Source organism: Podarcis bocagei (assembly GCF_964188305.1).
Source record: "Podarcis bocagei genome assembly, chromosome: 10".
Classification (NCBI taxonomy): Eukaryota; Metazoa; Chordata; class Lepidosauria; order Squamata; family Lacertidae; genus Podarcis; species Podarcis bocagei.
In genome coordinates, this window is record NC_138135.1 from 13,726,106 (window position 1) to 13,747,775 (window position 21,670).

Here is a 21,670-nt window from a genome sequence, read left to right on the forward strand (position 1 = left end):
GAAGCGTATGTAACCTGAGGTACCACTGTAATGTGTTGTCAGCTACTTAGGGCTTTAGAAGCAGACTGGGATATAGATCAGATGAAAGATGTGCCAGCTTTCCCACGGCACACTTGCAGCCATGCTTCAAACACACACAATGTTTGCATCCTGGCCCCCAAAATAAGGAAAGATGGCAGTAGGGTGGAAGGTGTCCCAAGTATATACAACATAATCAACAGTGGTACCTGGTATCCATTCAAAGTGTTGGTGCTGACCTTTAAAGGCCTAAACAGCTTTAATCCTGTATACCTGAAGAAGCGTCCCCATCCTCATCGTATAGCCCAAACACCGAAGTCCAGCTTTGAAGGCCTTCTGGCGGTTCCCTCACTGCAAGAAGGGAACCAGGCAGGGGGTCTTCTCGGTAGTGTCACCCACCCTGTGGAACGCCCTCCCATCAGATGTCAAGCAGATAAGTGACTATATGACTTTTAAGAAGACATCTGAAGGCAGCCCTGTATCGGGAAGTTTTTAATGTTGTCTCATTAAAAACATTAAAAACCTGGCTGAGGGCAGGTTTAGATTGGTGAGGCAGTTCCCCATTAACTATGATGGACGACCCTGTTCACTATAATGGACCATCAAGCTATTTGTGGCCACGGCACACCAGAAAACCACAAAAGAAGTGCCAAAACAGCCCGTGGAATATATTGTCAAAAGTTGTTGCCGCAGCAGATGACATGACCCGGTTTCTTCTGGGCTTAACTCACTTGCATTTACCTCCCCTGTTTTTTTAAAAGGGTTTGCATTTTGCATGGATAATATGAAGTCGCCTAGGGGCAATATCTCCAGTGCGACTGTCGAATCCGAGTGAATATCTATTTTAGGATTAAATGAATTTTTGTAAAGGCTCATTTGTTTGAAGAAGTGATACTTAATCATGGGTGTTTACACATGAATGTGAAGTGGGGGAATTTTCCATCACAATATCAACCCCCCCACACACACTCCTTTCCATACCTCTGTTGTACCTGACCTCCCTTGTGCCCCAGAGCCAAAACTGTTTGGGTAGGAAGCAAAGAGAAGATTAAATGCCTCAAATGTGTTTGCTTAATAGAGCAGTGTAAATCATTAAATGAGGTTGTCATTTCTCAAAGTCAGGGCGTTTATTAGAAAAGAAAGAATGGCTGTTTCACTTGTAGAGAAAGCAGAAGTATTGGGTGGCAATAAGCAAGTGCGGCAGAGGGTCCTTCCAAAGGACTGGATTACTTAGCATTCATCCTGATTTGTTTGAGTTGATTTCACAGAATCATAAAATCATAGCATTGGAGGGTCATCTAGTCTCAAGTGCAATGGGTCAGTTCATCTGCAATGGGTCAGTTCATCTACCTGTTAACTCCCCGCAATGCAGGAATCTCAGCTAAAGCATCCATGACAAATGGCCACCCAACCTCTGCTTGAAAACTTCCAGGAAGTAGAGCCCACCACCTTCTGAGGGAGTCCATCCTACTGTCAAACAGCTCCTACTGTCAGAAAGTTATTCCTGATGTTCAGTTGGAATCTGTTTGTTGTTTAGTCGTGTCTGACTCTTCGAGACCCCATGGACCAGAGCACACCAGGCACTCCTGTCTTCCACTGCCTCCCGCAGTTTGGTCAGACTCATGCTGGTAGCTTTGAGAACACTGTCCAACCATCTCGTCCTCTGTCGTCCCCTTCTCCTTGTGCCCTCTATCTTTCCCAACATCAGGGTCTTTTCCAGGGAGTCTTCTCTTCTCATGAGGTGGCCAAAGTATTGGAGCCTCAGCTTCAGGATCTGTCCTTCCAGTGAGCACTCAGGGCTGATTTCCTTCAGAATGGAGAGGTTTGATCTTCTTGCAGTCCATGGGACTCTCAAGAGTCTCCTCCAGCAACATAATTCAAAAGCATCAATTCTTCGGCGATCAGCCTTCTTTATGGTCCAGCTTTCGCTCCCATACATCAGTACTGGGAAAACCATGGCTTTAACTATACGGACCTTTGTTGGCAAGGTGATGTCTCTACTTTTGGAATCTACTTCCTTGTAATTTGAACCCTACCCTCTAGGTCAGCCTTTCTCAACCTGTGGGTCCCCAGATGTTGCTGAACTACAACTCCCATCACCCCTAGCTAGCAAGGCTAGAGCTCAGGGGTGATGGGAGTTGTAGTCCAACAACATCTGGGGACCCACAGGTTGAGAACCGCTGCTCTAGGACAAAAGAAAACAAGCTTGCTCCATCGTCCATGTGACAGCCCTTTCGACAGTTGAAGATGGCTATCATATCTCCTCTCGGTCTCCTCTTTCGCAGGCTAAACATACCCAGCTCCCTCAACTGCCCCCATCAGGTTTGGTTTCCATCTTGGTTGCCCAAGATTTGATTTATTATATTTCTATGCTGCTTTTCATTCAAATGAATCCCAGAGCAGCTTAGAAACAATAACATGAACATGAACGAATATAATACAATGTCACAAATACAGCATAAATCATATTGAATAATTAACAAACCGTCAGTGAAACAACTGCAATCTATAAAGCACTGTTAACAAAGCAGTAGCTAGAAAAAATAAGCTAAACATCACAATTACAGCAGAAGTCATTATAGGAATTCACAAAGTGCTACAGCATTCATGATCTATAAAACGATATTAACAACATTAACAAAATAGCAGCCGAAAAATAAGCTAAGCGCTGCTGAATTCATACACATAATCTCCCCTTCTATTCAGTTTATGAAAAGATATATTCACATCATGCCCGTGGCAGCAAATTCCTTCTGGAGGTTCCTTGGGCTGGAGGTGAACTTGAGCTCCCCCGATGGCAAACAGAGTCTTTTACTCCTCAGTTCTTCCTCTGGAAACAGCTCTCTTATGATGGCTCCCAGGGCTGGAGGGTGGGGCAAGGCAGATAGGGAAAGTTACAGGGAAGCAGGCAGAGGGCCTTCTCGGTGGTGGCGCCTGCCCTGTGGAATGCCCTCCCACCAGATGTCAAAGAGAACAACAACTACCAGATTTTTAGAAGACATCTGAAGGCAGCCCTGTTTAGGGAAGCTTTTGATGTTTGATGCATTACTGTATTTTAATATTTTGTTGGAAGCCGCCCAGAGTGGCTGGGGAAGCCCAGCCAAATGGGCGGGGTATAAATAAATTATTATTATTATTATTATTATTATTATTATTATTATTATTATTATTATTATTTATTATGCAAAGAGGTAAAATGACACTGTATTGAGCGCATGTTATCCCACCCTATCCAGTGCACTTGCCCATCGCTTTCCTTATGGGAAAACCCTATCTTTTGGGAAGTGGGTTTTTGGGCAAGCCAGTTGTAGTTGCCCAACCTGAATTTGCTGATGTGTGGCTGAGTCCCGCTGGCTCCTGCTCATGGTCAGGATGAGACCGAAAGTTCATTCATGTGCTTAAAGAAATGGTTGTTGTTAAAAAGCAGCCCACAAAAGCAAAGTGGCCAGCATTTGGTACAGCTGATTTCGAAACACAATACTTCTCTGCAAGAGAAGCTGTCATGGTTGCCTGTTGCTTAACCAGGGCCCATGGGGTCAATTACCTGGTCTGCTGAGAAGCAGTGGTGTGTTCAGATACCCGTTCCCTATACCAAGTGGTGATGCAGGTCACCGTGTTTACCGTAAGTTGTGAACCTGGAGCCCTCTGGCAGGCAAGATCAAGATTTAGCAGACTCTCGCTTGCTGTTAACGTTCTCCACAGCTTGTTACCTAATGAGCAGAAGGCGGTTGCAAAAACTCCCCGCTGATCTCTTCCCAGTGAAAATAGGCCTGAGGTGTTGGACACTGACAACCCTAAATGACCTACCATTCTGGCATATGTCGGATTGTAAGGCAGTCTTTAGAGATCCACCTGTCATCTGGGATAGGTGGATCTCCTCTGCCTGGTGACATGATGTTAAAGGTACAGTAGAGAGGTACGCCGACTGTATCGCTCAGGCCGACTGGATGGTGCAGTGTTGCACTTCAGGGGCTTCCTCCCAGCTCTTTCCTTCTGTGATTTGCAAAAGACTGAAGATTATCCTCAGAACTACTGGTATGTTTAAACCATGGGCTGGCAAACTAAGGCCCACAGGCCGGATCAGGCCCAATTGCCTTTTGGATCTGGCCCACAGACGGTCTGGGAATCGCTGTGTGGATCGCCAGCACGCACATTCTTTCCTTCTCCCTCAAACGGTGGCGGCAGCGGTGGCGCCTCCTCCCTCCCTCCCTCCCTTCCTCCTGGTTTCTCCCTGCCCTGCCTAGAGGAGGAAGGGGGCTGGGCTTTGTAAATTCCATAGCAGGCCAAGCCAGTGGAACCAGCTCAACTTGAGCAGGTGGAAACTGATCTCTCCACCCCCACCCCCCGCCGTATGTCACCTGAACCCTGCTGTACAGTTATCCACGGTCCTATGCCATGGCTATGCGTCATACCCTCCAACATCTTGAGCCTCCAAACTGAGAACTCCCCCCCCCATGCTCCCACACAAGTCGTGTGACCTGCGCAAGATCACGGAGCCCAAAAACTGTGCTTTTATCAGGGCTGTGCTTGCATGGTGCTCCAAACCACATCTTTCGGGACATCGTGCCTGATCGCAGCCCCCCCCCCCCCAAAAAAAAATCGCGTTTTAGAAGGGAAGCATTTTTTTCAGATCAAGATTTTTGTGAGAAATCGCATGAGATCGTGGCACTCAAAATGGCCATTGTGCACTCGCATGAGAAAATGGGGTGCCCCAGTTTTTTTCTGGGACCCTTGCGGGGTATGCTATAATCACAGTAATGCTGAAATTCAGCAGAGAGCAGGCCTCTTGCAGTGACCCTGCTAGTATAGTTCATGTAACTTTACGTTTTCCTTTGTTTCACGTGGGAAATCCGGGTTCTAGACCCTATAGTGTAGGAAGCATGCATGAAATTGCTTGAGGAAATTGCAGAAGCTCCACAAGCGGTGCTGAATAAGAGTTTCAGTCACCTGGGATTGATTTCCCTGCACGATTCTAGAACAGTAAAATTATAGAAATTGTAGAAGCTTTTCTAATTCATGTGAACTTCTTATGTAAATTCTTGCTACAGAATTTAGATTCCTTGCTGCAGAATTTCAACAAAATGCAACTGTTTAGGGCATTGTGTTCTAGGTATTTGGTCTTCCAAATTATGAAATCTTTCCAAAGGTGCCCTGTGAACACTGATGGGTCAATTCTGGGCCTGACCCCATTACGAATGCTGCAGACTGGCATTAGATCTAATACAGTGGTACCTCGGGTTACATACGCTTCAGGTTACATACGCTTCAGGTTACAGACTCCACTAACCCAGAAATAGTACCTCAGGTACGGAACTTTGCTTCAGGATGAGAACAGAAATCACGCGGTGGCGGTGGGGCGGCAGCAGGAGGCCCCCATTAGCTAAAGTGGTGCTTCAGGTTAAGAACAGTTTCAGGTTAAGAACGGACATCCAGAACGAATTAAGTACTTAACCCGCGGTACCACTGTATGTACTTGGTGGTGGTTGTTTTTTAAAAAAGGAAAGTTCTTTTAAAAAGCATAACAAGATGGTTAATGAGATAGTGGGGATGTTTATCAAACGAGAAATATAGACGAGGAGCGACCGATGATGTTTACCAGAAAATGTGCGCTTGAATTGGATAGCAGCTTTATTTGAAAGTGCAGCATTGTGATGCTGCCGATGTGGGGTTTTCGCTGTCGGGTTTTTGTTGTTGTTGTTTTTGGGTTTCGTTTTTTTTAGTCAGCCGAATTAATGTTCAATTTAATTCAAATTAGAACCAAATGGAAATACAGAGTGCAGCAAATGGCAGACTTGGAATGTTTCCAAACGCATTGCATTTCAGCAGTTTTTTCAGCTCATTCTCTCCCCCCCCCCCTTTAAATCTAAAAGAAGCACCTTGTTCAATTGTGCTGTAAGCTTGTTCTGGCTAGAAAATAATGATGCTTTTCTCTATTGTGGCAGGGGGGCTGGTACTTAATAATCTCCAAAGACTGAGCCACCCACCTGGCAGAGCGGATGATGCTAAGCAAACCGTAGCATTTTGAGTTCGGTGTCCGTAGCAAAGCAGTTTGTGATCCTTTCTCCTCTGAATACTAGTGGCTGGGAATCTCAAGCTAGGGGGAAAGGGCTTGGTTCTCAAACTTAATCTGTTCTGGAAGTCCGTTCCAAAACCAAAGCATTCCAAAACCAAGGTGCGCTTTCCCATAGAAAGTAATGCAAAACGTGTTAATCCATTCCAGACTTTTAAAAACAACCCCTAAAGCAGCAATGTAACGTGAATTTTACTATCTAACGAGGCCACAGATACATAGAATGGATTTTACTCTCTAACGAAACCATTGATCCATAAAATGAAAGCGATAAACAAAGTCACGCCATCAATCAATCAATCAATCAATCAGTAGCTGAACTGGGTTCCACACAGTCACAAAAAACAAAAAAGAGTCGCAAAAATAAAAACGCAAAATAAATAGCAAAAACACTAGGGGTAGGGTCAGGGTTACCTCCATATGTTTTGGGACTACAATTCCCATCATCCCTGCCCACTGGTCGTGTTAGCTAAGGATCATGGGCGTTGTAGTCCCAAAACATATGAAGGGTGGAGTTTGCCTATGCCTGCTCTAAACAGCCTCGGCCCAGTATACCTGAAGGAGTGTCTCCACCCCCATTGTTCTGCCCGGACACTGAGGTCCAGCTCTGAGGGCCTTCTGGCGGTTCCCTCACTGCGAGAAGCCAAGTTACAGGGAACCAGGCAGTGGGCCTTCTCGGTAGTGGCACCCGCCCTGTGGAACACCCTCCCTTCAGATGTCAAAGAGATAAACAACTATCTGACGTTTACAAGACATCTGAAGGCAGAGAAGTTTTTAATGATGGATGTTTTTATATATTTTTAATCTCTTGTTGGAAGCTGCCCAGAGTAGATGGGAAAACCCAGCCCGATTAGCAGAGTATACGTAATATGTTGTTGTTGTTGTTGTTGTTGTTGTTGTTGTTGTTGTTGTTGTTGTTTCCCAAAGCTTGCTTTTTTAAAAAAAAAGTGGGGTGGGGGACAAGAGGCAAAAATTAGTCCTCACCACTGCACCTTGTGGAAACACAGAATATACTCAAACCTAATGGCTCTGATCAATGCCAGTCTGCAGACTTCTGTGTGCGGTGTTGGTTTTGCATACCGAAGACTGAATATCTCAGATGCCAAGTTACAGATGGGGCTGCAGAATGTTATTTGACAGCTGATTAGAGCAATCTGATGGAAATGATGACTTAATCACTAGAACAGACGCCAAATTCCCAGATAGAATTCCACCAGGTTAATCTAATTTTTGTGTTGTTAGATTTTTTCTTTGTGTGTTTGTGCCTGAAATAAACTACTCACCCTACTTGCTTTCTGTCATATCAACAAACACATGATATTGCTATATGAACTTCATACATAGGCAAAGCTGTTGAGTGCTTTTCAGCTTCAAAGCCAGGTTTGGCAACTTACAGCCCATAGGTTCAATCCAGCCCCTAAATGCCTTTCCCCAGGCCCACTCAGCCACATGCTGCCACCATGTGGTGACTTACCCACAAATCAATCTTCTTCTTAGGAAGCAGAAAAAGAAGCATCTTAGAAGTTTAGAACATAATCTGATAGGGCCTTGCTTCATCTATTTAACCCTCCAGAGGCTCAGCTCAAGGCAGTAAGAAAATAGAGCTTTTCCCTGTGACTATTCCTTCTTTTGGAATTCCATGCTGAGCATTCCTAGTGTCAACCAAAGAAAAATGGAAATGCAACTATTACAAAAAAATGCAACTGTTACAACAACTACAAATCACGGAATGGATAATGACCGCAACCAGTGCAATCAAATTAAAGAGATCTACATCAAAGCCAACCACAATTGTTCCTTATCTAAAAGAAGCCAGTTAGCACATAAAACAAAGGGCCAGGTGTTAAAATTTCTACAAATCTTTACAGTCCACGTAACATTAGCATCAATGGATGCAGGTGGCGCTGTGGTCTAAACCACTGAGCCTCTTGGGCTTGCCCATCAGAAGGCTGGTGGTTTGAATCCGCACAATGGGGTCAGCTCCCATTGCTCTGTCCCAGCTCCTGCCTACCTAGCAGTTTGAAAGCACACCAGTGCAAGTAGATAAATAGGTACCGCTGTGGCGGGAAGGTAAACGTTCTTTCCGTGCTCTCTGGATTCTGCCATGGTGTTCCGTTGCACCAGAAGTGGTTTAGTCCTGCTGGCCACATGACCCAGAAAGCTGTCTGTGGACAAACGCTGGCTCCCTCGGCGCCACAACCCCATAGTCGCCTTTGACTGGACTTAACCATCCAGGGGTCCTTTACCTTTACCTTAGCATCAATAGATTCCTTCTGCCGCAAGGTGGAACTGTTGCAAATTTGGTGATGTAGCATATTTCACTTAATAACTCACTTCAGATACACCAACTCAACGAGAGAAGGCAACTAGCAAGTTAATTTCTTCCTGGGTTTCTCGTTAATATCACCATACAGGACATGGTGACAAAAAATATTGCATGTTCTCTCCCTCCTGGTCGATCGTTCAGGAGCTTCAAAAGCTTTCTCTAGCCTGAACATCACAGCGACTGATACCAAAAGGCATTAGCACACTTAGGAATCCTGCAGAGTATTTGCGGTTCGCGTAACAGAACTCAGTAGCACAGCATTTTGGCTAATCTACTTTATTTACATATAATACACTTGGCGCATTCTGCCTTAGCTCCTTCCTCTTTCTCATCAGACAGCAAAGAGAAATAAACAATAGTCCTACATTCCGGAACACAGTAGTACAAAACATCCTGTCTCTGTCACTTCCCACACTCTGGAATGAAAACATACACCGTCATGTGATAGACAACAATCTCATGACTGCAAGCACGGAGCAAGAATCCTAACAGCAGCTCCCATCAGTCCCAGCCAGTGTACATAAAAGCCAGGAACCATTGTAATCTACAATACCCAGAGGGTGCCACATTTGCTTCCACTTCCCTAGTAGGCTATTTATTCCAGAAAGTACATTTAGGGGTTATTCTCACATGGTCTGTGCTGCCTGCAAGGGAAGCACTCTTGGAGAATTCATCGGCAAGCTTAGGGCAGGTGGGATGACACACACACACACACACACACACACACACACCCCTCCCTGTTTTCAGCACGCCAGTGTCACATATTGCAAAAACCACTTACCTGGAGAGATAACCATAAGTGTATTGCTTTATGGTGTAGAACTACAATAACTGCTTTTTTGATAAGGCATGATATCTCGGTGACATGCTTCAGGTTGGAGGTATCTAATCTGAAGTCAGTTATATATCATCTGTAATCGCTTTTTCTCTTTCTTTCTTTTTTGAAAGCAGAGAACTATTTTATTATTTTATAGCCTGCAGTAAGACAGGAAGGATATAAAATGCTTGGCTTATTTCCCCATTGCTCAGCGTGGAGCAGAAGCAAAGCTAAAGGCTTTCCCCTCCTTGCGCTCTGTCCCGTTAATTTTCTTATTCATTGCACACCTTTCTTGGATTCCTCTGACCCACCTCTTCTCTCCGCCTGCCCGCCCCCTTCCTTTGCGCTCTTAAATATTTTATTGGCAGAGCGCTCAGAATATGTACTGTCATGGTTGCAGTCTCTGGAGGTCAGCTGCGGGTTTAATAATAAGATGTGAACCAGTGACTCTGTAAAAACCCACTTTGGGTTCTCAGTGGTGCATGTTTTATTGAATCCAATGTTAAAGGCAGTTAACTTATCAATTGGTGATTGCAAAGGTTAAGGGAGCTTGTAACATGAATCCTCTTATGTAAAGGAAAAGAGGGGCAATTTAGGTGTTGCACTGTGGGGGGACGGGGGAGCCATAAAGAAACTCCCTTCAGCGTGCCATGTGCTGCCTCATGCGCAGGCAGCACTTCTGCACTCAAGTATACTGTGGTGCAGGCAGCGGCCATGTCAGTGCCCCTGTGCAGCTCACCTGTGGCGCATTGCTGCAGCGCCTAGGAGGAACCATGTTTAAGCCACACCAACTGCTTTGGAGGAAAATCAGACCTGACAGTCCATGAGCCTTATTGAAGATGCGGGGGGGGGGGGCAAATTTTAGGACATGTTATTTCTTATTCACTGATTTGAAGCATTTTTTCCTTGCTTTTCAGCTCCCAGGCTGGCTTACAAAGATTGATAATAAGACAGTCCTTCCCCTCAGGCATACAATTTAAAGAAACAACACAAAAGGAAAAAATGGACTGGCAGGGAGGAGGGGTGGAGATCAAACTACGGAACTTGATAGAATTGACTAAAATGGCCATCTTTCCCCAAGATGGTTTCTTTTCCTTTGCTGATGCCACAAATGACAGCCTGGACACCAATTGCTCCCTCAAATGTGTCCCATAACTAGTGCCGTTCCAGGGCATTATGGGAAGAAAATGGCAACTGACACACACAAAATGGTGGAGAATACCTGGAGGAAATTCTGTAAAGCAACCTCCTTTTTCTCACTGGGCAAGAAAAAAGGAAACTCTCTGACATTTTCTGAGGAAGAAAAGACATCTTTTCATGGAACTTTGGAGTGTCAGGCATAGCCCTACTGGCTTTAGCCCAAACGTAGCAGAGTTTTCCTGCACAGCGAGGAAGCTAGTTGCGGCAGTAATGACTAGTCAGCTAGACTCAGAATAACTATTTACAGGATTTATTAAAAAGGAAAAATAAAACCAGCAGAGTTTCTGCATACAAATAAAAGCAAAATAAATCCTCTCTTTCTCTCTCAAAACCATACACAGCACTTCTAACTCCTAACACACCTCACATCAAACTGTGCTAGCAATCCCTAGATAACAGAGTTGAGTGCTGGTCGTTAACCAATCAGAGTGAGTAGTTTCTAGGTCAAGCAGACCTGGGCTTTCTGCCAAGAGTAAATTGCCACCAGCTGGAGTTAATTGGTGAAGCTAGAATCTGCAAGTTTCCCACGAGAACCAATTAACAGAAACTGAAACCGAAACTGAACACCCCCTCACAGATTCTGCTGAACAATTAACACCAAATACACCTATGTAGGAGATCATTTTTCCAGCAAACCTAAACCCTTGCACATTCGCTTGTTCTTTACCTTTGCCAATGGTTTAGTTAACACATCTGCTACATTTTCTTCACTTGACACATAAGTACAGGTGATTACATTGTCTTGTACACAGCAACGTACATTTTGGTATTTTACAGAGATATGTTTGGAACGCGATTTGAAACCCTCTGTTTTACTTAATGTTATACAAGCTTGATTATCAATGTAAACTTGTACCGGTTCTCCACAATTCACATTTAAATCTGTTAACAAATGCTTGAAATAAATCACCTCGTTGCACAATTCACTCAATGCGGCGTACTCTGATTCCGTTGATGACACACTTACTACGTCTTGCTTGCGTGACCGCCAGCTGATTAAAGCTCCACCTACCATTATAACTAGTCCTGTGACAGATTTTCTATCCGGCAAATTTCCCCAGTCACTATCACAGTAGCAACTCAACATTTCATCCTCTGAAGAATTTAATTGTAACATATAGCCAATTGTCTGTTTGAGATATCTCAGAACTTGTTTTACCCCTTTCCAGGCATTTAGTGTGGGTTTTGAGACCAATCTACTTAATATGCCTACTGCATAGCTAATATCAGGTCTGGACCACTGTGCTAGATACAATAAACTTCCAATTACAGAGTGATATACATCAGGATGTTCAAATTCAGGACTCTCATCTATGTGAAGTGTTTTTATGAAACCTGGATCCATAGGCACCGCTGCCCCTTTGCAATCCTGCATCCTGTATGTAGTCAGTAGTTGTTTAACTTTGTTCTGCTGACTAATTAGGCAGCTGCCATCTTGGGCCCAGCACACTTCCAACCCTAGATATGTCCTAACCGGGCCTAAGTCCTTCACTTTGAACTTACTGGACAATTGCTTGGCAAACCTTTTGGTTTGTTTATCTGTTTTGCAGGCATACAATACATCATCTACATAAATCAGACAAAACTCTTGATCGCTGCCTGTACCACGTACATAAACACAATTGTCAGCTGTACTCTGCTTGAAACCAAATGACACTAAGGCCTCATGGAAACATCTGTTCCAAGATCTTGCAGCCTGTTTGAGACCGTATAGAGCTTTGTTTAATTTCAACACTCTATTGGAACCTGTCTCATAACCAGGCGGTTCGGCTAGATACAGGTCTTCTGATATTGGTGCATGTAAATATGCAGTCTGAATGTCAAAATGGTTTAACAGGAGTTTTCTCTTTGCTCCAAGCGTTAGGATCAGCCTTACACTGTCCCCCTTGGCAGTAGGGGAAAAAGTCTCGTCATAATCTTTTCCAGGCCTCTGAGAATATCCTTGAGCAACTAAACGAGCTTTGTATTTGTACTCTCCTGTCACCAGAGGTTTAAGTTTGTACACCCACCTGCAGCCTACAATCTTTGCCCCCTCAGGCGCTGCCACTGGTGTAAAAACCTTGTGCTCATTCAGAGAGGACATCTCTTCCTCCATTGCCTGTTTCCAGCACTCTGCCTCCTCTTTTGGTAACTTTAACACCTCCTGAAAACTCTTGGGTTCTGCACTTACACTAAACACATTTGCAGTATCAGGAGAAAAACGCACTGGAGGCACCCCTTTGTTTTGTCTTTTAGATCTTCTGGGAGAAAATTTTTCTTCTGACCCACTTTCCTCCTCAGAACTACGACCTCTCTTTTGTTGCTTAGCCACTGGTCTCTGGCTAACTTCACTTTCCTGAGAGCTCTTATCTGAACTTTCCTCCCCCTCAGACTCTGATTCTCTGTGTTTACCTTCAGAGTCATGAAGCTCCTGGGAAGGTTCAAACCAAACCTCAGTATTGGCATGTAGTCTCTCCCAGCCACTATGTTCACAAAAACTGGCATTCCTGGAGATCACAATGCCATTTGTCCCTTCAGCAAAGCGGAAACCTTTTCCCAGCTCCTGGTAACCAACAAACACTAACTGTTTGGTCTTAGGATCTCCCTTTTTCCTCATTTGTTTCGGAATTAATACCCAGGCTTTTGATCCAAACACATGCAAATGGTCAATTTTGGGTTTTTTCTGAAACAATTTAAAGTACGGGGTTGTACCTATTGTTTGATGGAAGAGCCTATTTTGGAGATAACACGCGGTGAGCATGCTCTCCCCCCAATAAGACATGGGTAAATCAGCATCATCAAGCATGGCAAACATCATATCTTGTAAAGATCTATTTTTTCGCTCTGCAACGCCATTCTCCTCTGGGGAAAAAACGTTCGTTTTCCTATGCCCAATGCCACGCTTTTGTAACCAATCTCTAAAGGCATTTGACATAAATTCGCCACCTCTGTCCGTCTGTATCCTTCTGAGCTTAATGGACAGAAATCTTTCCACAGATGCCACCCAGCCTTTAAACTTAGTGAACACGTCACCCTTATTTTTCATGGGAAAAACCCAAGAGTAACGCGTGGCGTCATCCACAATTGTTAGTGAAAAGCGCGATCCACCCCTGCTTACAGCAAATGGACCAATTACGTCCATGTGAACCAGCTGTAGCGGTGACTCACTAACTCTGTCACTTCTGGGGTAAGAGACTCTGTGGGTTTTAACCTTTTTACAAACATTACAATCAAGGTACTTGTTACAACTCTTTAAATTACCCCCATCAGCCAATTCAGACATTTTTAGTACACTTTTCCAGCAAGCATGCCCCATTTTCCTATGCAATAAATGCACACAGTTGTCATGTATAGCTTTGTTATTCACTGCAGGCTGAGATTTACTGACTACTGCTGCAACTTGAGATCCTGCTTTAAGCCAAAACAAGCCTCCCTCTGACTTAGCAGTGCCTAAAATCTCACCAGCCTTCTTAATAATGCAACTGTCTCCTTCAAAATACACTTTAAACCCAGCTTTTAGCAAACAATCTACAGACATCAGATTGCTCCTTAATGACGGCACACAAAGTACATTTTGCAGGCATTCACGAAGACAAGGAACAAAAACTGCACCCCCCGAAATCACTTCGGAAGTACTTCCGTCTGCTAGCGCCACCTGGCTGCGCTGTGCTGAGTTCTTGGAAACAAACAATTCATCTGAGTTCACGATGTGGCGAGATGCTCCCGAATCGACCACCCAGACCGCTTGTTTCTCATCAGCAATCTTGACCTCGCCGGTCACCAGCTGAGCCGACTGTTTTCGTTTGAAGAATTTCTTTTTACGCTGCTGCTGCTGCTGATCTCGTCTCTGCTCCTGCACCGGCAACTGAGACTTGACCAACTCCGGACATTGTCGTTTTAGATGCGCTGAAGACCCACATCGGAAACAACGCCTAACAGCAAACGCTGACTCCTCACCGGTACGCTGCTTTTGCTCCACCTCTGGCACGGCATGAGAACTCCTTCCAAACCGCCCACCTGTAGAAGCCTCTGCAGCCAACGACCTTTCTTGCCTCTTCTGCCATTCTTCAATCAAACGCCCAGTAACGTAACTGACTGATAAATCACGCTCCTGCATGCCTTCTAGAGACAAAACTAAATTATCCCAGCTTTCCGGGAGAGAACTCAAAATAATAGCCACCTTCTCCTGCTGGTCTAACGCACAGTCTCTTTCCTGTAGCGCAGTAAACTTTAACTGTAAACTGTGTAGGTGTTCCTGCATTGTAACCCCAGGCTGTAACATTGCCTTGTACAATGCCTTGCGAATGAACAGCTTGGAAACCGCTGTCTCACGCACATGGAGTTCTTTAAGTGCTTGCCACACACCTCTAGCTGTCTTGATTCCCCTCACATACGGCAACTGGGAATCTTCCAGCCCCAAGACAATTGTGGCCCTTGCTCTTTGGTCTTTATCGAGGTCTTCATCATCAGGCTTCGTAGGAAACTTACTCACCACTTGCCAGAGACGATCCCTCTGCAGCACTGCCTGCATGCGTTCCGACCACAGCAAGTAATTGGAGTCATTCAGACGCTCAAAAGCCATCTGAACTGGTTGTGAGGCCATCTTGAGAGCGATGTCCCTGGAACCCGGAACCAGCTACTCACGACCACCGAGAGAGAAAACAGGAACCACAGCACCCAGCACTCACACGCTGCAGCTGTTGTCCTTCTGTCCGCTGTGTCACCAGCTCACCACGGTCAGGAACCAGCCAGAGAACAACAACTTCTGGAACTACTGGAACCAATACCGTTGATGCTGACACCACCGCAACTCAGGCTGGCAGCACAATGCCCATAACCTCATGGAACTTTGGAGTGTCAGGCATAGCCCTACTGGCTTTAGCCCAAACGTAGCAGAGTTTTCCTGCACAGCGAGGAAGCTAGTTGCGGCAGTAATGACTAGTCAGCTAGACTCAGAATAACTATTTACAGGATTTATTAAAAAGGAAAAATAAAACCAGCAGAGTTTCTGCATACAAATAAAAGCAAAATAAATCCTCTCTTTCTCTCTCAAAACCATACACAGCACTTCTAACTCCTAACACACCTCACATCAAACTGTGCTAGCAATCCCTAGATAACAGAGTTGAGTGCTGGTCGTTAACCAATCAGAGTGAGTAGTTTCTAGGTCAAGCAGACCTGGGCTTTCTGCCAAGAGTAAATTGCCACCAGCTGGAGTTAATTGGTGAAGCTAGAATCTGCAAGTTTCCCACGAGAACCAATTAACAGAAACTGAAACCGAAACTGAAATGTTGACTCAGTTCATCAGCCCATTTAGATTTACCTACAACTATAAGTGCATCTAAACATAGGTTCAAGGCCAAGCTAAAGTTAGACTTCTCCATATTGTTGGCTGGATTGTCTTTTGCAAATTGGCCTTTGGGGTTCCAAGAATATTTGAGGAGTTTATCAATAAATAGGAGGGGCAGAACATTGGCCGGGTAGCCACTTTTTAGAGAACACACCCTGGTTCATGCACTTAGCCAGTAGAAACAGTAAGCTATGCCTGCCTCAGTTTGGTCAACTCCAGCAAGATCCCATCTCATCTTTTAAATTTACAAAATGACAACCACTTTCTTGTTTTCAAAGTGTAAACCTCTACATTCTTAATCACATTTGTTGCAATTATCCACATTTGTTGTTATCCTCCCAGATCTCTTCTTGTCTAAGTTGTCAAGTTCATTTCTCCGTTTATCATAATCATCTTTCATTTGTTCCTTGTCAGTTTCTGTAAATTATCATTTTGGTATCGGAAATGACCTGCCATTCCTCATCAGGGTGATGATTGCAATTGGTGCTAACTATCAAACATAGCTGTCAACTTTTCCCTTTTCTTGTGAGGAATCCTATTCAGAATAAGGGAATTTCCCTTAAGAAAAGGGAGACGTTGACAGCTATGCTATCAAAACACCAGCAAACTTTGTTAAATGCTAACTTCATTCAAACGTGTTGGTTGTGGCCAACAATACACTGGGCATCTGGGTGCCTGGAATGCCCATTTGAATCCAGTGAGGAGCCTATCACAAGCCAACATCCCTCTCAGCAGCGGAGCATATGCCCGTGCTGCCCAGGGCGGGCGCACTCCCAAGGGGGGAGGGGCGAAGGGTGCCCTCCCAGGTGTGGGATAGCCACTCGTGTGCAGCCAGGGTGGAGCAAGCCGCCGATGGCGGACATTCAGTGCACCGTCCGCCTGCAACTCTGAAACTTCCCCCAGCTGTCAAAACAAAGGGGGAAGGGGGGAATGCCACCGGCAAAGCAGCACAGCTCCTCCCTCCCCCCGACAGCTCGGAGTAGGCTTGGGAATTGCGGGCAGGCAGCGCGCCAAATGTCACCCCCTCCCCAGTGAAAACACCCGGGGTAGACCGCCCACACCGCACTGTTGGGATATTCCGTTCCACCCAGCACAGCTTGCTGGGAACTTCCGTTTGTGTATAGCTTTTGCTTATGCTGTCTTGCTTTTGGACACGAAGGGGATCGGATGTTTCCTTTTGTCCTGATGTATGCTGAATAAACTGCTTGTAAATATGCTCACACAACCATCTCCTGCCACTTCTGTTGAGTAGTGTTTACTCTGCTGAGTAGCATACCCCAGCATCTGAAGCTCGGGTCACAGATGCTGCACCAAAGACTGGAGATCGCCCGGCACACCGGCCGGTGGGCTGGAGCCAGCTGGGGGCCTGCGAATTGCCCCCGTTTCCTTGGTTGCATGCCAACACGCACCCCCTCCTCTGCCCCTGATCCCTCTCCCAGTCACGCCCTAATTCATGTTCCTCCATCTAAAAGAAAGAAACAAACAAAAAGGAGTAAAGAAGGAAAAAGTACCAGCTCCATAAATCCTTCCAGGCACAGGTTGACACCCAAGCAAGTCCTTCTCTGAGTAGGACCATTGCTGGGAGCTGCAAGTGAGGAGAGTGCTGTTGCACTGTGGTCCATTTTGTGAGCTTCCTGCTTGAGCATCCTGTTTCTCCACCATGAGCATGGGATGCTGGACTGTTATGTTCTTACCGGCTATCATCCCTTAAGAATGGCTTCCATATCAGAACTTGGAGAATCTCTTCTATTATAATTGCTTCCTTCCTTTTTGTGTGTGTCCTTTGAGTTGTCAGATCGACTGAATAATTTCTACTGCCAGCTCCAGGTTTTAGGTGGCCTGTTGCTCTTTCTTTGAACCCAACCTGCACTGCTGCTCAGAGAAGGGGGGAAGAGAGCTGGTGTTGTTGTTGCTGCTGCTGCTCCCTGATCCTGATGCTTTTCCCGGGCTGAGAAGGGAGAAGTGGGCACGCAGCAACACCGAGGATGTAGAAGAGGAGCAGGGCAAGGAGGCTGCAGAAGATGGCACAGGGTCCTCTGTTGGGTGCAGGCCTCAGCAAGTGCACTGCACTGCTGACCCCAGGCAACAGCTGTGTATTTATTTCAAGTGTGAGTTTAGCCCCCCAAAAGCAAAAGACTTCTTGAAATATGGCAACCCTAACTTTACTTCCCTTTAGAAGAGTAAATATGGTGGTGCTTGTTCTAAAATTAGGGTGGTTGTTCTTTGCTCTTAAAAATGTATAGGGCAGCTTGGATTATAAAACCAAGATAATATGACTGTACATTTTCCTTCCTTACAAAATGGGCCTATTTTGGGACAGCTCCAAAACATATGAACCAAAGTAGTCAATGGATCATTGAATGGGCGATAAAAGAATGAATCACAATGCCGCTTAGGTACATACCGAAATCTGTTCAGAACCACTCAATCTGCATTCCTAACATGCCAATTTGCTTGTGCAAATAAGGCCAGTATTGACCCTCAGTGGGTAATAATAACAATAATCAGAGTATTGAAACCCGATCTGTTAGGATGAGTCTTGTGGGATGATAATTTGAGCTTTTTAAAAGCTTGCTAGCTGTTAAACCAATCTGTTAATGTTTCCTTTTAGCAGAAAAACCGACGGTGCTTGGAACTGATGCCTTTTGGATTGCTAGCCTGTTAAATAATATACTGTGGATTGAATCTCTGTCCTATCTAGCTAAATAATGTTTATGCTGACAGGCACGAGCTGATTAGAGTATCACACAGGCTTCTTTCCTAGCCGTTCTATCCAGTATGTTTAGGCGATGCCATGGTTTGGATCGAGGACTGTCTGACACGGTCGAGATGTGTTCTGCCAGTGAGCTACAACTGCTCCCTACAAAGTATTGATCGTGCCTCCCACGTAACTCCCCCCAATGGCTACAACACGTCCAAAGCAAATGAAAAATTAAGCATGTTTGACTTGTGGCACTCCAACCCGCTTTACTTTCTTTTTTCTTTTTGTTGTCTGTTGTTTCCAGATGCATCATCCCATTCAGATGAAACCGGCAGATAGTGAAAAATCCAACGGTAGGTGGTCAACCTGTTTCATACTTAAATGTTGCCCTGTCTCCTTCTCCTTCTCCTTCTCCTTCTCCTTCTCCTCCTCCTCCTCCTCCTTGGGGGTTGGGAAGAACAGGCTGTGTTGTTTGCTAAACTATAGGATTTAGTTCCACAAGTGATAGTGATGCTCTCCTACTTGAATGGCTTTCAAAGAGGGTTAGACAAGTTCATGGAGCACAAGGTTGTCAATGGCTACTAGCTATGATGGCTGCCTTTGGCCTCTGCTGGCAGTCATAAGTGGGGAAAGAACTGTTGGACTCGGGTCCTGCTTGAGACCTTCCCATGGGCATCTGATTGGTCACTCTGAGAAGAGGATGTTGGACCTTTGGCCCGATCCAGGAGGACTCTTATTACGTCCTTGTTATGTTCTCATTACACACTTGGTGGCCCCATTCATGACACTGTATCAGGCCTAGAGAAAACACAGGCCTCTCTTGAACTCCCGTTTGCCTCCACAAAGAAGAAGGAAAGATTCAAAGGACGGAATCGCTGGGATGACCCGTATGCTATGGCAATATGAGTGTTGATGCAATTGTCCTCTAGTCAATCGCTTCCCTGAGAAAATTTCTCCATCTCCTTTTGACCATTTCCCATCAAATAATGAGACACTGCATTTGGGAATCAGCAAGAGGTAGAGTTTTGTAAAAATTCTCATGGATAGAATGTGGGGTTTATGTTGTTGCTGTTGTTACCTTTGAGGTGGTCAAAGGATGTTTGTGAGTGTCTTTCCTTTCATTCTACAAATCATCCCTCCAGTGGTCTGCGTTCGGTAGCCTTCCTGGATGCCCACATTTATGGGAAAGCCTAGCTAAGGAGATCACAAGGCTTTGATATAGTGTGGGGTGGGCAGGCTGCAGACCCCTGGGAAATTATTGTACACCTGATCACTTCATAAACACTTGGCCACCTCATAAATAAGGTTAAGTTCAAAGGATGCTAATATTAAAATATAAAATGATTTCTCAAGTATCCTGAAACTTGGAGAAACTATTGGGTGGCTGCCCCTCCCCCAATATTTTAAGGAGGGGGCTGAAGGGACCAGGGCGCCATAGAGTTGGTGCCTGTGGGTGATATGTAATATTTTAAAAAAACTGGGGGTGGGTAACGCTCTCCAAGTGGCTCTTCCTATGATCAAAGAATTCAGAATTCATAGGCTTTCTAAACTCCAGTACCGGCTAATTGATGTTGCTGTTTAGTCGTTTAGTCGCGTCCGACTCTTTGTGACCCCATGGACCAGAGCACGCCAGGCACTCCTGTCTTCCACTACCTCCCGCAGTTTGGTCAGACTCATGCTGGTAGCTTCGAGAACACTGTCCAACCATCTCGTCCTCTGTTGTCCCCTTCTCCTTGTGCCCTCCATCTTTCCCAACATCAGGGTCTTTTCCAGGGAGTCTTCTTTTCTCATGAGGTGGCCAAAGTATTGGAGCCTCAGCTTCAGGATCTGTCCTTCCAGTGAGCACTCAGAGATGCTCTTATCCTCTTGCAAAGAACGTGTGGACATTCCAGCACAGTTGTGCTGCTAAAATACTTGCTCTTGGCACAGGAGGTGAGAGCTGGACCATAAAGAAGGGTGATTGCCAAAGAATGGATGCTTTTGAATTATAGTGCTGGAGGAGACTCTTGAGAGTCCCATGGAAATCAGCCCTGAGTGCTCACTGGAAGGACAGATCCTGAAGTTGATACTCCAATACTTTGGACGAGATGGCTGGATACTGTTCTCGAAGCTACCAGCATGAGTTTGACCAAACTGCAGGAGGCAGTGGAAGACAAAAGTGCCTGGCGTGCTCTGGTCCATGGAGTCACAAAGAGTCGGACGCGACTAAACAACAACAACAAGGTTGGAAGGCAGGGAGACCAACAGTAGATGGAGCCAGAGCCAATGTCAGGCAGAGCCACACCCTGGCTGACTGTAAGAACTGAGGTTGGTGAGGCAATGCCAGATTTTTTTTCCTCAGAGACCAGCCTCCACTGTTCAGATTCACCTTGCCTTGGCTTTCCTCCCTCCAGGATGCACAAGGCAGGACAGAAATCAGGTCAAAGGCAGCCCTATTGATTGGGAGGGATCTCTGTGACATGCAAAACATGCAGCGAGCTTAAATGAGTCTGAATTGTGCCAAGCAGGCCTCTGCAAGGAGCGGCACGGCCGCCGTGGCATGTTTGGTTTTTAATCTAGCCTTGCTTGGCCCCTTGATTCCTATAATTTGCTAAGAGGCATGTCAAAGAAATCTCCTGCCTTCTTAGATTGCAAGAACTTTGCTTTTCCCTCATGGCAGAAATAATCATAGCCGCTTCCTTCCAGCAGGCAACTTTGCTCTTCATTAATTAGTAATCAGGGCAGAAGCCATGCACTTAGAGATTTAAATACCTGCAAATGTAAATGATGACTGGGCCCTAAATCTCTCTGCAGAGTTAAGAGAGGAGTTCTTTCTTTCTTTTTCTTTCTCTTTTTTGGGGGAGGAGGGGGGGTTAATTATGGTGCTTCCCATTTTCTCATTTCTCCATGGATCCTGTGAAGTTCAGAAGAATATTAAGTCTTTGTGCTGTCCGTTTTGACAGCACCAAAAATGCAAAAATGTTTGGTTTTTTAACCGTATTGTGGCTAGCATGTTTGCAACCCGTCCAAGATTGTTAATTGTCTGACTTGTTTTTATTGTTATTGACATTGGGGAAATATTGCCAAGTATTTCGTAAAGTTGCTCCAGGTGTAACTCCAGCTGTGGGCAGGGGGAATGATCTTGGGGGCGGGCTTCCTCCAGGCATGCCAGCCACCAATTAAGCTAGCCCCACCCCTCAAACACACATTTGTGCTATCTGAAAGTGAAG

At 45.3% G+C, this 21,670-nt stretch overlaps 1 protein-coding gene across 30 annotated transcripts in view; it reads left to right on the plus strand.

The window, feature by feature from the left end:
• The window catches only part of CELF2 (CUGBP Elav-like family member 2), a 552,082-nt gene that overhangs the window by 428,599 nt on the left and 101,813 nt on the right, over positions 1-21,670 (plus strand). For all 30 annotated transcript variants that reach the window (XM_081210125.1, XM_081210105.1, XM_081210107.1 and 27 more), the window contains one exon: positions 18,766-18,814. In XM_081210125.1, the coding sequence (XP_081066251.1) occupies positions 18,766-18,814 (49 nt within the window). The remainder of the gene's footprint in view (positions 1-18,765; positions 18,815-21,670) is intronic.